General features: G+C 43.3%; 1 protein-coding gene and 1 long non-coding RNA gene across 18 annotated transcripts in view; one reads left to right on the top strand and one right to left on the bottom strand.

Moving 5' to 3' along the window:
* LOC129046378 (uncharacterized) overlaps positions 1 to 14,607 on the bottom strand; it is a 271,806-nt gene that overhangs the window by 93,347 nt on the left and 163,852 nt on the right. For 16 of the 17 annotated variants that reach the window (XR_010407056.1, XR_010407067.1, XR_010407068.1 and 13 more), the window contains one exon: positions 12,505 to 12,633. Coding sequence is in view for 1 of the 17 variants with exons in the window: in XM_064577317.1 (XP_064433387.1) it covers positions 12,505 to 12,633 (129 nt within the window). In the remaining 16 variants the exon portion in view is untranslated. Of the gene's footprint in view, positions 1 to 12,504; positions 12,634 to 12,740; positions 14,506 to 14,607 lie in introns of those variants that run through there. The other variant, XR_010407066.1, reaches the window with a different exon arrangement.
* On the top strand, positions 7,391 to 14,456 carry LOC135362420 (uncharacterized). Its single transcript, XR_010407084.1, has 3 exons — positions 7,391 to 7,535; positions 10,486 to 10,548; positions 11,833 to 14,456. It is a non-coding gene; the product is annotated as an uncharacterized LOC135362420 (long non-coding RNA).

Below are 14,607 nucleotides of genomic sequence, written 5' to 3'. Positions count from 1 at the left end.
CCACTTCTAGAATTCTGTGAATGGTAACTAGGTGGATTAAAAGTCTGTTTTCTTCTTTATCCCTTATTTGGCTGATATGTCTTGTTCCAGATTTGGAAACTCATAGACATTGCTATGAAATGTATCATAGACCATGACTCACTATGAAAAGGACAAGTGTGTAAATTGCCTTACCAGTGAAAAATCCTCCGCCTGTCCTCCCCTTTTTTTCTGGGACAAAAATTCAGTTTTTTCTCTCTGATTCATATCCTAAGGAAATCAAATCACAAGATGGCTACGTTCAATAAAAAATATCTCCAACCCACTACACTTTGAGAATATAAGCTCTTTTTAATCCAGATGTTCATGATCCTTCCAAGAAAGCCTTTTCTTCAGAAGAATTTGGTGCCATTTCAGATAGCTAAAAGAGTCAGAATATCATCATATGAGAAAATTACGCAATAATTTCCTTTATCCTGTAATAGGTCTAGAGAGTGTCTACCAATGGCAGCCCACTGGTGTTGAGTACCCTAGGCACGTTTCTAAAGCAATAGTCAGCATTAATTGAATTCTTACTAGGTATGAAGTCCCATTCTAAGTTCATGCATTATTTCACTGAATCCATTTAATTCAGACTACTCCATGAGATAAATATTGTGATAGATCCCAATTCACAGATGAGGGAAATGAGCCTTAAAGAGGTTAACTAACTTGCTCAAGATGATGCAGCAATACAGAGATGAGATTCAAACCCAGAGCTGTAGGACACCAGAACATAAGCTGTTGACTACTCTCCTCATGTAGTCCTTAAAAAAATATATAATATCTTCATTATATAGAAGGAAATGGAATCTCAGGGGTACCTGGGTAGCTCAGTCAATTAAGCGTCTAACTCTTGGTTTCAGCTCAGGTCATGATCTCAGAGTTGTGAGATTGAGCCCTGCGTCAGTCTCCACTCTCAGTGCAGAGTATGCTTGAGATTATTTCCGCCCCCCTCCCCTCCCCCTCCACTCCTACCCCTGTTTACATGCTCTCTCTCTCTCTCTCTCAAATAAATAAATAAAATCTTTAAGAAAAAAACAAAAGAAAGAAAATGGATCTCAGAGAAGATAAGTAACTTGATCAAGAACACACAGATTATTCATGTTTCTTTGGCCTGAGATTTGACTCGGGTCGGTTGGACTCCAACCTTCATGTTCTAGACATATTGACACTAAACCCACATTCAATCCATGTAAAGTATTCTTAAATCCATTCAAATACATAAGTGTCAACTCTGTACAGAACACTGCATGTGAGATTTTGAAGACAATATGAAAGTTTTAAATATATTGTCCCTACCTCCGATAAACTTTAAATTCTAGTTGGCAGAAAAAATACACAGATGAATGGAATGATGGGTCGGCTGCAAAGCACTGTGTCATCATAGGTAAAATCACATCCTATGAATTGAATAAATCCAAAGAGATGCCAGGGAAATCAGTGATAAGAGGAGAAGTTGACATTAAAAAGCTTCTGAGAAGAGGAATAAAATAAAACATACATTGAGTGGAGTTGGTCCCATTGTCTAGTATCTTCCTGACTATTTTGTGGGTAGGAATAAAAGGATGCTTTGTAGAGCTTATGGACAGAAAACACAATCTTAGCACTTTTTAAAAACAGTCTTTTAAAGATATGGCTCACAATCACAGAGCAATGGAAAGACTGAAGAAGAGGAAAGGATTTTTCTGTGATTACGGCTAAAACTACTGGCTAAAACTACTGGCTATTACTCTGTCTCTTGGCACGTAGGTTTCCATCGGGTCCCATCAAATACAAACTATAATAGTTATAAAATCACACCCAGACTCATTCTTTACAAAGAAAAGAAAAAGGGCAGAGGGGAGGGAGGGAGAAGAAGCATCAATCTCAACATTTTCAAGGGATTTTCCATGAGATCTATCCAGTCTAATGGAAAAGAAGAAAAACTTTTTTTTTTCTGAATTAATCTTGGAAATGGAGATTTACTGGATGAATGGACCAGAAGACTGATTGCTTATTTTAGCCCCCCTTCCTGGAAACCTCTAATTTAATGAAGAATAGGATATTTAAGAGAACCGTTGGGATTGAAACTTTCTCTAAGAACAGCATTTTCCAAACTGTACTGTGGAGGAACAAGAGGTATTCAAGATGCTAATGAGTATTACTAAGTAAAACAATCTTATAGCCAAATAACTCTGGGAAAGCGGAGTTCAATTGTTTTTGCAGCCTTCTGTGTGTTAATGTGCATTTTGTACCTCCAGTGGGGATGTAGTCAGAATTCTTCAACTCGTTTGACCTAAGACTACCTTGTTATTTGATGGAACATGTGTTAACATCTCATAGACCTAGTGTTCCAAGGAAGGAGCAAGGTTCTCCTTCCTTAAGTAAGTTTTAGGAAGGCAGCCATCACAAGAGTTGGGTCCAGGTAGATCAAACCATGAGTGGAGAGAGAGGACTACCAACTGGCCATGTCTTTGACCCCATACCTAGGAGTAATGAGCCTCCACTTCACGTTCTGTGTGCTTATCACTGAATGAGAATGAGTGATAAATCTCTAACGCCTTATCCCATGCTTCTCAGGGCCACCCTCACGGAAACATAGTAAAGCATTAGAGTCATCCTCTCCTGTAAGGATCAGCTCAGAGTTAGCCCTGGTGGTAGACGTGGGCAACAAGGGCAGGGGTCTCTTTCCACACAACAGGCAAGAGCTCTGGAGAACTGAAGGAGCACACGGAGTAAAGATTATTTACCTGTTTGCCTGAATGTATGGAGTCAACTAAATTTTAGTGTTTCATCTATAATTTTTGAGATACACCCAAAGAGTTCAGATTCCTTTGGTGGGTCATTCTGTATCTGTTGGGTGTACTGACTGGTCTTCTTCCACACCTGACCAGAGGTAAGAAGGGCTCACGCAGGATATAATGGGATTATACTTCTTCAGGTCCTTTGTATGAGCACAACTCTTTAAAATGCCATCATTATTTATGACTATTTAAGAGGAGGAAATCATGGTACCGAAGGGGAAGTTTTACCTCATAAGGTTCTATAGCTAAAAGGAAATCCTTAGGCAAACCTGCCTACAAAAATGCAGTTCACTTAGTAGAGAGAACACCTGATAGTCACAACATCCAAATGACTTAATTCCTAACACATCACATGTTCAGCTGAGTCCAACCACATATCCTGAAGCAGTGTTTCTCTGCTCGATCCTCAGAATCAGCAACATATAAGAAGCCAACATCAACTCATTAACATGCATTTTCCAAGAGCATTAACCAAAATTTTGAGCCAGTAAGTAAAATTAGCACAACACTTAACATGAATATTGTATCTTTCCATGAAACTATATTTATACATCTTTTCATATCTTCTAAATACTCTTGTCAATTAAGAGTTCTCTGTTTTAAAGATAATCAGATTTAAAGAATAACAAGTTTATAAAGGGCCTTAAAGTTTACTAAGTACTTTCACTTAGGTGTCTTATTTTATCCTCAGTACAATTCTGAAAGTCTTCATTTTATGGTAAACTAGAGATTGAGAAATTATCACTAGGCTAATACCTGGCAGAGTGAGACTGAAACTCAGACTCTCTGATTTCAGATTTTTTTTTTTTTTAAGATTTTATTTATTTTTTAGAGAGCGAGCAAGAGAGAAACAGCATGAGAGGGGAGAGGGTCAGAGGGAGAAGCAGGCTCCCCGCCGAGCCGGGAGCCCGACGTGGGACTCGATCCCAGGACCCTGGGATCATGACCTGAGCTGAAGGCAGATGCTTAACCATCTGAGCCACCCAGGCGCCCCTCTGATTTCAGATTTAGTACTAACTCCCCATGAAGTGAATCAATACCCACATTTTTTGAAGGATTTCCTTTGTAAGTTCATGGTGATCTCAATCTTTCCATACTCCTTGTGTACTATATTATAAAATTAGGACTTCATTGGAAAGTTATTTTCCAATTATTTCACGTATCCCTGTCTTATCTATGCCATTCAAACACAAGCCTTTGATTACATTCTACTTTCAGGCATCCCTGAGCTTTGCATAGGCTGTTCCTACTGCAAAGAACACTCCCCTACCCCCAGACCCTACACAGGCAGGATCAATCTTCCTATTCAACAGGACCCAGTACAGGCCAGGGGTGGCCCCTTTCTACCTCTAGGAAACTTTCTCTGGCCTTCTCCACCCCTGTCCTTGTTTAGCGAGGAGACTACCCTGTGTGCTATGGGTCCCTGTAGCACCAGCATGGATGCCTGTGGTGGATTCATCCCACGCATTGCACTGCAAGTGACTATTCATCATATTTATCATGTTTCCCATTTGACCTTGGTCATCTTGAGAATAGGGATCTTCTGAACCTAGTACACAGTAGGCTGTTGATAATTAATAAATAAATAATCTAATAAATAGATAAGGTAACACAAAACCAATTACGGCAGTTAGGGTCTTTGAAGAGCTTCCAATCTCCTGGGGGAGAAAAGCCTGTAAATAGACCATGGTGAGCATCATGAGGAGCTATATTTCCTGGTACAGATGGGTACCAGGTGCTCTGGGAGCACAGACAGGAAGGAATTGTGCTGCCCAAGCAGCCAGCCCTCAGAGACAGTGAAGTTGAGCAGGGCCTTCAAGAAGAGTCGAAGGTCACCAACCGATGTGTATGGAATGAGAGGAGGAGGGTGGGAGTGGGTAGCGAATGGGGACGGCAGGCTTTAGTGGAGCTCTGTTTTGTTGGCTATACAGGAACCCCTTCTCTGGATGAGCTGCCCCTCTCTCTAGCCAACCTCCTGGTGCTAAGAGGAGCCACCAGTCATGGAATCTTGTTTTCCTTTGCACAGGGAACTTACCAGAGGTCTTACAAATTTCTCCAGCCTCACAGAGGAAGCAGATGGGAGAGTAAGACTGACGCAGAGAGAGAAGCTGAAGACAAAGTTGGAGGAAGTGTGTCATGGCAGCACCTGAGTCTCTGATTCTGGTAATTTCTGGAGTCTGGTGTACCCCTGCCCTTTCAGAATGTGGTTTTGTATCTCAACTAAATCAAGATGGGTTTCTGTCACTTGCAAACACAGAATCCTGATCAACACCAAGACCTTAAAAACTTCCCCCACAACAAGCGCAGAGATAGGCACAGAGTAGCTCCTCTCTATTCTATTCCTCAGATGGACCCTTTCCATCATCTAGTTCCATCCCTCTATTAAGTTGGAGACACAGGCTTAGGCACATTTCCAAAGCCACCCCCCAAACACTCAAAACAGAGTCTACACTAGAACCTGAACTCTCCTCCCAGAACAGTGTTTTGTTTACCACAGACTACTTCCTTGCCATTCGCTGGCTAATTAGCCTTAAGGTAAGAGGTAATCTTAGGATTCATCTGTGGTAAAAATAAATAAATAAATACATAAAAATGGGCAAAGAATTCATGATATGAATATGAGGTGAGGACATTATTGTTTTTTAATTCATTCAACAAATTGCCCCTGACATGCACCTGCCTCCGTGATACGTTGGTATTTTGAAACAAACAAGGCATGCTCCTCGACCTCAAGTAGCTCACCAAGGAGAGTGAAAAACAGTCCGGCTTACCAGATCTCATGTGCCCTCAAGTTAGCCATCTGCGAGATTATATGCTTATGACTTTTGCAATTGCTAAGTCCTTTTGAACCAGTTATGAGCCAAACAAAAATGTCACCTCATAATTTCATAGCTGCATTTAAATTCACTTTTAATCAAAAATGGTATCATTCAGCAGGACCAATTAGATATGGCATTTGGGTCTTTGAAAATGCAAAACATCTTGCAAAGACAAGGATTTTCCCCTACTAAATATACACAAAAGAATATGCTCTAGGTTCTGAGGCTAGGCAGCATCACTACCCCAAAGGAAACCGAAATTCAGGATGGGTAAACTTTTACGAATTGTTAAAATAATGAGTTCTAGAATTTATATTAAATTTCCAGACAGGCACATATGTGCCCAGAGGCAGGTGCCAGGATCACCTTAAGTCACCTTGAGTCCCTTCCAGCTCTGTGATTCTGCAATTGCTTATACTGGATCTCTCCAAGTCTGTGATGGGCTGAAGAGCTATTCCTGTCCTAGTTCTTTTCCTTATATAGGTCAAATCCCATTCCAACGAGTACCATAACAATAACCACCTCATGGCCTGGTTACTTTAGACAACCTGATAAAATGAGAATCAAGCATGACCTCCAAGCCAGAGTTGGCTGATACAGGGTTTGACCTGAATATTATTTAAGCAAGGAGGGAGCCAGTGTATTTTTTATCTTCATGGCATTGGGCCATTGCAGAACACTCAGACGGAAGGTGCAGAAAAATTGTCAGTGAGTCCAAACCACAGCACTTGGTTTCCTGATGGACACTGAAAAATAAGAGTGTCTGGGGACTCGATTCTATGAGTCTCTATGTGAGAACAGTATCCATCTTCTGCCTGTCAACTCCAGCCAAAGAATGTCCAGGCAACTTGTACATCTTACTGCGGGTCTATATATAAGCCCTCTTGTCATGTTGAGTACCCCCAAACCTGAGCCTTCTTCCTCCATTCATGCTTCCTTTTGTCTATGTTTTTCTTTCTTGGAATGAAGTGCTAGTTTCTGCTTTCTGAAATGTTCCTCTATAAGAATGTAAACTCCCGGAGGGTAGAGATTCGCTTGTTTGGTTCCCAAGTGTATTTAATATTGGATCTTCTTTCTAGAATGGAAACTCCACAAAACCATGAAATCTCACATCTAGAACAATGCCTGGCATATAGGAAGTGCCTGAAAATTATTTGTTGAATGAATGATAAACAGTTTAGGACCCAATGCCAAAGCCACCCTCCCTCTCTCAAAGCAATTAGGGGTCTTTCCTCTGACCCTCTGGTACTGTTTGCATTTCTTTATTATAACATTTGTCAGATACTCTACCTCTTCTTTATGCTGTATCTGTTTTCCCAGCTAAACTGGGGAAGATTTTAGGGCAGGAACTATGTTTTATAACTCCACATTCTCTGTGCCTAAAACAGTAAGAGTTCAATAAATGCTCAGGGCTTGAACGACTGAAAGAATGAATAAAAATATTTCCCTTATAACAATGAACATTGAAGAATTATGATTTAACATCATACCTCAAATTTTGCCTGGACTCCAGAGCTTTCCAAGCTGAAGAAGCTGTGAGTCACTGGGCTTGGAGGGGAGGGGTGTTTGTTTGTGGAGGGCTTGTTTCCCGACCTCGATGAATCACACGTATAATCACCCCAACTGCATCCTGTCTGGGGAAGTAACCAAAACCCCTATTTCTGGCCCCAATGGCTTTTTGGTTTTATGAGTAAATGCCACTGGCATGCCATTAAATAAGTACCCTCAGAAAGCCCTCAGCCAGTGCTATAACCTACGATAGTCAGGTTACAGAGGAGCAGTCTCATGAGGAGAGCACAAGATGAAGGTGTAACCTTCTTCATCCTCCTTGGCCCATTGCTTTAGCTGCTCACTGGTGACCTGGCCTCCAAGACCTTTCCAAACATCTGTTACATCTTTTTCCAAATCACAGGTATGATCATGCAATTTTCCTGCAGAAAAACATGGGCTGATTCTCATCATCCACATAGTAAAGACCAAACTTCTTAACCTACATTTCAAGGCCCTCTAGAATCTGACTCTGACCTTCTTCACTGACCTTACCTTCCTCTACTCCTGTGTAACCAGATGCTTCAAATAGAGTGAATGGTTTTCTGATCACATACAAGTCCTGTGCTTTGCTCTATGACTTTGTTCTCTCTGCTTGCTCCTAGAATGCCCACCTACTTCCATTTCCAAATGTCTAAAACCCATAGATTCTCAGGTCTCGCAAAATGCCACTTCTTCCACAATGTCTTCAGTGACTGTCTAATAAGGAAAAACAACTTCTCCTTTGAGCATGCTCGGATTTTATTTGTCCTTCCATTCCGTTGCTTTTTTCTAATTTGTACTACAGACACAAATGCACATGTTCATTTCTCTAGTAAATCAGTTATTAGAATATCTGAATCTTAGTCAACGTGATAGTCCTTCCACTCCTCACAGCACCTACCACAGTGAACACTCCAGATAAAGGTTGCCTGAGTGAAAAAACTGAAATAGCTCAGTTTTTTCAAACCTTATCTTTGCCTTGGAATCTTCAGGGAAGGTTTTTTGTTTTGTTTTGTTTTTAAAGATTTTATTTATTTATTTGATGGAGAGAGACACAGCGAGAGAGGGAACACAAGCAGGGGGAGCGGGAGAAGGAGAAGCAGTCTTCCCGCAGAGCAGGGAGCCCGATGCCGGGCTCGATCCCAGGACCCTGGGATCATGACCTGAGCCAAAGGCAGATGCTTAACGACTGAGCCACCCAGGTGCCCCAATAAATAAGATCTTAAAAAAAATTTTCTTAATTCTCATTCTTGTGTAGTATTCCATTGTGTGAATATAGCATAATATATGCATTTTATTTTTTTTTTTAAGATTTTATTTATTTATTTGACAGACAGAGACACAGTGAGAGAGGGAACACAAGCAGGGGGAGTGGGAGAGGGAGAAGCAGGCTCCCCGCAGAGCAGGGAGCCCAATGTGGGACTCGATCCCAGGACCCTGGGATCATGACCCGAGCCGAAGGCAGACACTTAACGACTGAGCCACCCAGGTGCCTATTCAGGGAAGGCTTGACGTAGGAGTGTCTTCTTCTCATCTCTCTTGTTGTCTCCCTTACTTCCGTTCTAAGAAAGCATAAGATTAAGAAAATCTTTGGTCTCTGCAAACAATGTGTTTTAGATCTATGGCTCTCAAAGGCAAGGTCTTCCTTCCAGGCATCCTTGGTCCTAGTATCCATCACCTCATGGCCCACCTTGCTAGTAGATGAAACGAGCTCAGGGGGAGAAGTATAATTTTGATAACAAACCGAGTAAATCAGCACGTAATTAAGAGAGGCTTTGCCATTTCAAAAAGCAAACTTAAAAAAAAAAAATAGCATATTCTAAAAACAAAGACGTCTCTGTTTCTGGTTGTTGCAGAATATCCATGCCACAGTGCCAATTTCGGGGTGGATACATTCCTTCAGTATGGATAAATGAGAGTTGAGGCAATAAAGCTTAGCTTTGTTTGACTGCAAAGCGTTTTTTCCTCCTTTCTGTTCATTAGTATTGCTCTGGTGATGGGAAGAGGGACATAGAAGCAGAATGAGTGTAAAATCACCCAGGCCAAGGTCAGATAAAGAGGGAACGGAATGTCAAGAGTATCGCTTCCTCTCCGCTCCTATGGCAATGACCACATCTGGGGGCCTGAAAGAGATAGGCAACGGTGACCGTGGCTTCACAGCCACCCCCGCCACGGTGGCTCTAACAGCGGCCCTCAGGGCAGCGCCCTTCCCTCTTTGGAGGTCAAGGTCTGCCTACACCAGTTAATGGCCGAATGGCCACGGGGAAATTCGCACTATCTTCACCAGTGACAGGAGGATAATAATACCTGTTACAAAATAACACAGTCAGACTTGATAAACCGTAAAGAGCTCCTCAAATATTAGTTGGTGCTGTAAATTCAAAGGTAACTGTTGTTTTTTTTTTTTCATTACCCTACAACTGGGGTTGGCAAACTTTTTCTGTAAAGGGCCAAATAATACATACTCTAGGTCTCTGTTGTGGCTACTGGACTGCCTTTGTAGTAGGCAGGCAGCCACTGACAACATGGGAATGGAGAGCTGCGCTTTGTTCCAATAAAACTTTATTCGCAGAAACAGACGGCAGGCTGGATTGGGCCCAGGAGCCCTATTTGCAAATCCCTGCCCTACATCTTTGGGCAGAACGAACATCAGAGGCAGAGAGAGGGGCATATCTAAAATCCTTCCTGCTGTGGAGAATGACATTATCGGTTTTTCTGAGCAGTTGTCCTGAGATTTTCAGACATCTCTTTAAGGTACTTTTTGAAACAGAGTTCCTGTTTTGTACATTCATCTTCGTCACCATCAACATCATTTTGTACCTAATCTCGAAGTATTACCAGATCCTTAGTTGACCACGTCTACCACTTGACCACACTCTCTTCTGGGAAAGACAGCTCTGATTATTGTTAAAGAAAATATCCATCATAGTTGTGGTGAAAGGTCACTATATTTTTTAACAAATTGGTCCTTTGAGCAAGATGAATTTTAATGGATTGGTTTATTAACCTAAAGGTTGAACCAGGCTGAGAGTAACTGAATGATTTGTTCATAATTAGTATTATTTATAATTATTTTACTTGGGAAAAAATATCACCTTAAATGTCAGGATGTTTTGTTTTTTTTTTAATTGCTTCAGATGAGATTCATAATAATTAACTTTGCAAATGTATTTTTAAAAACTCATTTAAAAATATCTGAAGCTGCTGAGCGTCTTGTCTGGAAGAGGCAGATATTGATATTCATTACTAAGAACAGGGCAGAAATCAACCCATGTTTTTTGTTTATTTTTAAACCACATGAATTGTGTATCGCGGTCACTGCTGGACTCTAGAATTGCTGAAATGCTGATACGGTGCTGTGCTCATTCTTCTTCCCCATTAACTGTGCTCTCTGAGTGAGTATGCTGCGTGAATGTCGGCATATGTATTTTGCTCAAATATACATCTGCATATATTTTGTATCAAAAGGGGAGAGAGTACCTGCTGGAAAGAAGGAACGTATATATGTGTGCAGTGTCTTTAGAAAAACAGTCTGTGGACATATTATGCAGCTACGCACATGATTTAGAGAGGATATAAACTTTTTGAAGGTGAGTAGGTATATGACTTAAACTTAGCCTCTCTATCGATATTTAATTTATTAGTCAGCTGGGGGAGAAGAAAAGAAATAGAATACGCAAACATCGGGGGAAAGGCAGCTTTAAAATAATTAAGGTTGTGAAAGAGGGGGAGGTCACTAGCAAGGAACATGCAGCAGAACAACAAAGATGATGCCTTGTAATTATATAACGCTGTAGAGTTACAAGCTTCTGGTGTGTTCAGGTGCGATCTCATGTGTGCCTCCCACGTATAGTTGGACGCAGTAAGAAAGGGCAGTAGTAGCAACTTCATCTGGCAGATGGAAAGAGAAGGCTCAGGGAAGTCAAGGGATTTGCCCATGGTCCACACTACCTTCCCCAGACAGCACATTGCTTCTGGAACCCAAAGAAAGGGTGAATGGGTCCACAGGCATCAAAGCCAACTCCAACCTTCGTAGGCTGATGGAAAGAGCCTGACCCAGAGTGTAGACCCCATTTCCCCATCTGAGACACTTTAATGAATAAGTAACGAGTAGTCTGGAAAGAACGTTCCAGGCAGGGAATATGGCGGTGGGATTATTAACACAGCCTCTTATTTGCTTCTTCCAAGTATAGTCTGATCATTTGCCTGAGACACATTGTGACATTTACTGGAGCAACACAGTGTCGAGGACACAGACAAATCACTCGTCCAGATAGCCAAGCAGGCACCATCAATCATTATCTGAACGTTTGTGAACTAGAAAAGTGTAGCAGAGGCCCGCAAAGAGAACATTTGGAGGTGGCTAAAAGGGAAAGAACACAAAGTTCCCCACTTATCTGCCAAAGGGGTTACTCTAAAAAGTGATGTGGCAATTAGGGGTCCTGTACTTAAATTTTCCCGCAAACAGTACACACATGTCCCTCCAAAGCTCAGGAGGAAACTACCCTGCTGAGAAGCATAAGGGTATATTAACTGATTAATTATTATTAATGCCATCTTTTATTTAGCTAGCATTTATAATCTATTAGGAGCATTAATTCACATTATCTTACTTATTCAATCCTCAGAAAAAATCCTATAAGGCTCATCAGTGATATATTATTATCTCCCTTTTATAGACAAAGAAAGAGGGGGATTTCGACGTCTCCTTGCTTAAGCTAATCTGGCTAAGTGGCAGAGTGGCACATCTGACTCCTGGTCCATTACCCAGAGCAACTGTGGGAGCCTGGAGGGAAGAAGGCGAACGTCTGAGACGGTAGTTGGGAGCAGAGAGAACCTGAAAAGGCCATCAGACCAGAATTCCTTCCAGTTTAGGGAGTCCGGAGTCCGGAGTGGGTGTGGCTCTATGACACACAACCCGAAGGCTTGGATGGACGTTCAGGCATGTACCTACTCACTTTGAATCCTCTTGTGCAGCTGAGCACTGGCGCTCAGACTCGGCCTCTCAGGTCCTGTGAAGTTTCTGGGCGGCAGAGTTGGAACCAACTTCAAACTAGTTTAAGTCTCTGAGTCAGTTCACAAACCCTCCCTCTCCGGCTCCGGCTCGGGCTCCGTGATCAGCCTTTTGCATCACATCCTAGGAGCGTTTCTGTTCTTTTGCGCTCCTTTTGGGGGCTCCTCCCTCTGCTCTCCCTCAGTCTCTCTGCACTGCCTCCCCCCCGCAACAATCTCTCCTGACCACCCCGTGTCTACTCCACCCGCCTTCCCACCATCAGGGCCTCCGTGCCTCTCGGCCACCCCCCTCCAGCCCCCCCCCACCCCCCGCCCATAGTCCTCTCCCGGGCACCTACCTGGGCTCTGCAGCCACAGGCACCTCCTTGGTTCTGTCTGTCTGTCTGGGGCCGCCTGCCTCCATCCAGGGCCTGGGAGCCATGAAAGTCTTCAAGCTCTTTGTTACTTTTCCTCCTTCGTTTATCTTGCTAGGTAATTAATAGCAAACAATAAAAGATGGCATCAGCTGTGGTGCTCGGCTGCAGCCTCCAGAAGTGTTATCTCAGACCCCAACATTGCAACAAAGAAATCTCACAGTTGGGTCAAGCGCGAAAATCAGAGGACAGGAGGAGAAAACTTCAGCTTCCCAAATTCCACTGCCCTCCGGGGGCTCCCCCTTGTGGGAGATGCGGGGCATGGCAAGGCAGGACCCGGTCGGGCCGGTGCCTCCGCGGGAGGAGGGCCAGAGAGCAGAGTGCACGCACCCCAAGGCTGTGGAGTCCGGCCCCAGGCACGAAGAACCGGCCTCTGTGTGAGGTGCAGGGCTGAGACCCTCCGTAATTAATCGGGGGACTATTCGGGCGAGACAGAGCTCTCCGTGCCTGGAGGTCTCTGAGTCCAGGTGAGTGTGGCCTGAGTCACGGGCTTGCACAGCGGACGCTCTGTATAGGAAGTGGTGATTGGCAACCATTTGCCTCCGCTTCATTGTCCAGTTCCCTCCCTGGCACAGATGTATCATAAAGTCGGACATTCACACGGGGCTGTTCTGCGGAGACAGGCGTGGTCTCCGCCGTCTGAGTCAAGAGTGAAGGTCCAGTCTCCTGGACTCTCACCAGTGTGGGCACACGGCCTTTTGGAGACCTGGCAATGCAGGGCTCCCCACCTTGGTGGGAACAGACTGTATGTCCAAACAGTATCTTTCCCGGGAGAGACAGAGTCTCATTCATTCTCCCCTACCCTGGCAGGCAGGTAGGAAATCAAATATATTAATTACTCTTTCTGCAAACAGAACCAGAGGCTCAGGCAACCAAGTAAGGTGTCCAAGGCACTAGGAAGACTGTCAGTGGAGTTAAGGCCTAGCTTTCCTGCCTTCCCCCTGCTCGGTGTGTCTAGACTACATGCTCTGTCTCCGGAGAGAAGGGGAAATGATGCTCACTGCCCTTCCTCAGTGCAGGGCAATGAGCGGCACCATTAAGGAGTACCGATTGACTCCCCAGCCACGAGGACAGTGTGCTGGGTATGACACAGATAGAGAGTCCCAGACAGAGCTAGCAGGAGAGAATTCGTCATCGTGTGGAATGCAGGGGAAGCCACCAATGGCCTATCGGGATGCTCCTTATTTCCCAGAACTGGGGACTGGTAGTGGGGACTGAATAAAGACACTCTGCAGAAGAACAACAGTGCTATGTCCAGAGCTCACCACATGGGTTGTGCCACATGATTTCATTCCACCATCATACCGGTTCTGAGACCTTGGCTGTGAAGTTAGGTTGACTCCCATTTTATGGACGAAGAAACTGAGGTCAGAGTGGTTAATGGACCATGAAATAAGTGGCAGAGATTCGGATCAAACCTAAATCTATTTAAGCCTGGAGCTCTTCTCACCATATCGCATTGCCTCCGCAACTCTTCTAGCTGCCCTGGCAAGGGAACTCTGGCCAGGGGTGTCAACGTAAAGCATCTCCTATCAGTTTCAGCAAACCAAATCTCAAGCTGCTTCCCACCGATCCCTACTAAATTCTGCTAGTTCCCTGATGTTGGTGGCAGCTCTGTACTGAGTCGCATGGGAAGACTGAGCTTGGAATAAAATCATAAAACTCCATGTATTAAAAACCTTCTTCACAGGCTCTTTCTCCATAAGCAATGCAGACACTAACAAACACCCGAGACAAAAGGAGCTATGTGCCACCAAAAGGATGATGATGATAAGTTGATTCGTGATATGGTTACTGATCATAGACTCAAGATCTATTTCTCAGACCTATATTGGGCTCTGGGCTAAATATGAAAAAAAAAAAAAAAAAAGCAACCAGCCTCGAAGACACTTAAACTTCGTTATAAACCCAAGTCAAGTGTAAAACAGCAATAAGGATTTGGAGAATTCAGGAAAGCTGCAAAAACAAACAAACAAACAAAAATCCCTTTCATGCAAATGGATCTAAAATTGAGGACTTTTGGCAATA

The sequence above is a fragment of the Mirounga angustirostris genome, unplaced genomic scaffold, assembly GCF_029215605.1.
Source record: "Mirounga angustirostris isolate CCGP_5_RB_7025 unplaced genomic scaffold, mMirAng1.0.hap1 SCAF_13, whole genome shotgun sequence".
NCBI classification, from domain to species: domain Eukaryota; kingdom Metazoa; phylum Chordata; class Mammalia; order Carnivora; family Phocidae; genus Mirounga; species Mirounga angustirostris.
Note: the sequence above shows the minus strand (reverse complement) of the source record. Positions and strands in the feature narration are given on the sequence as shown.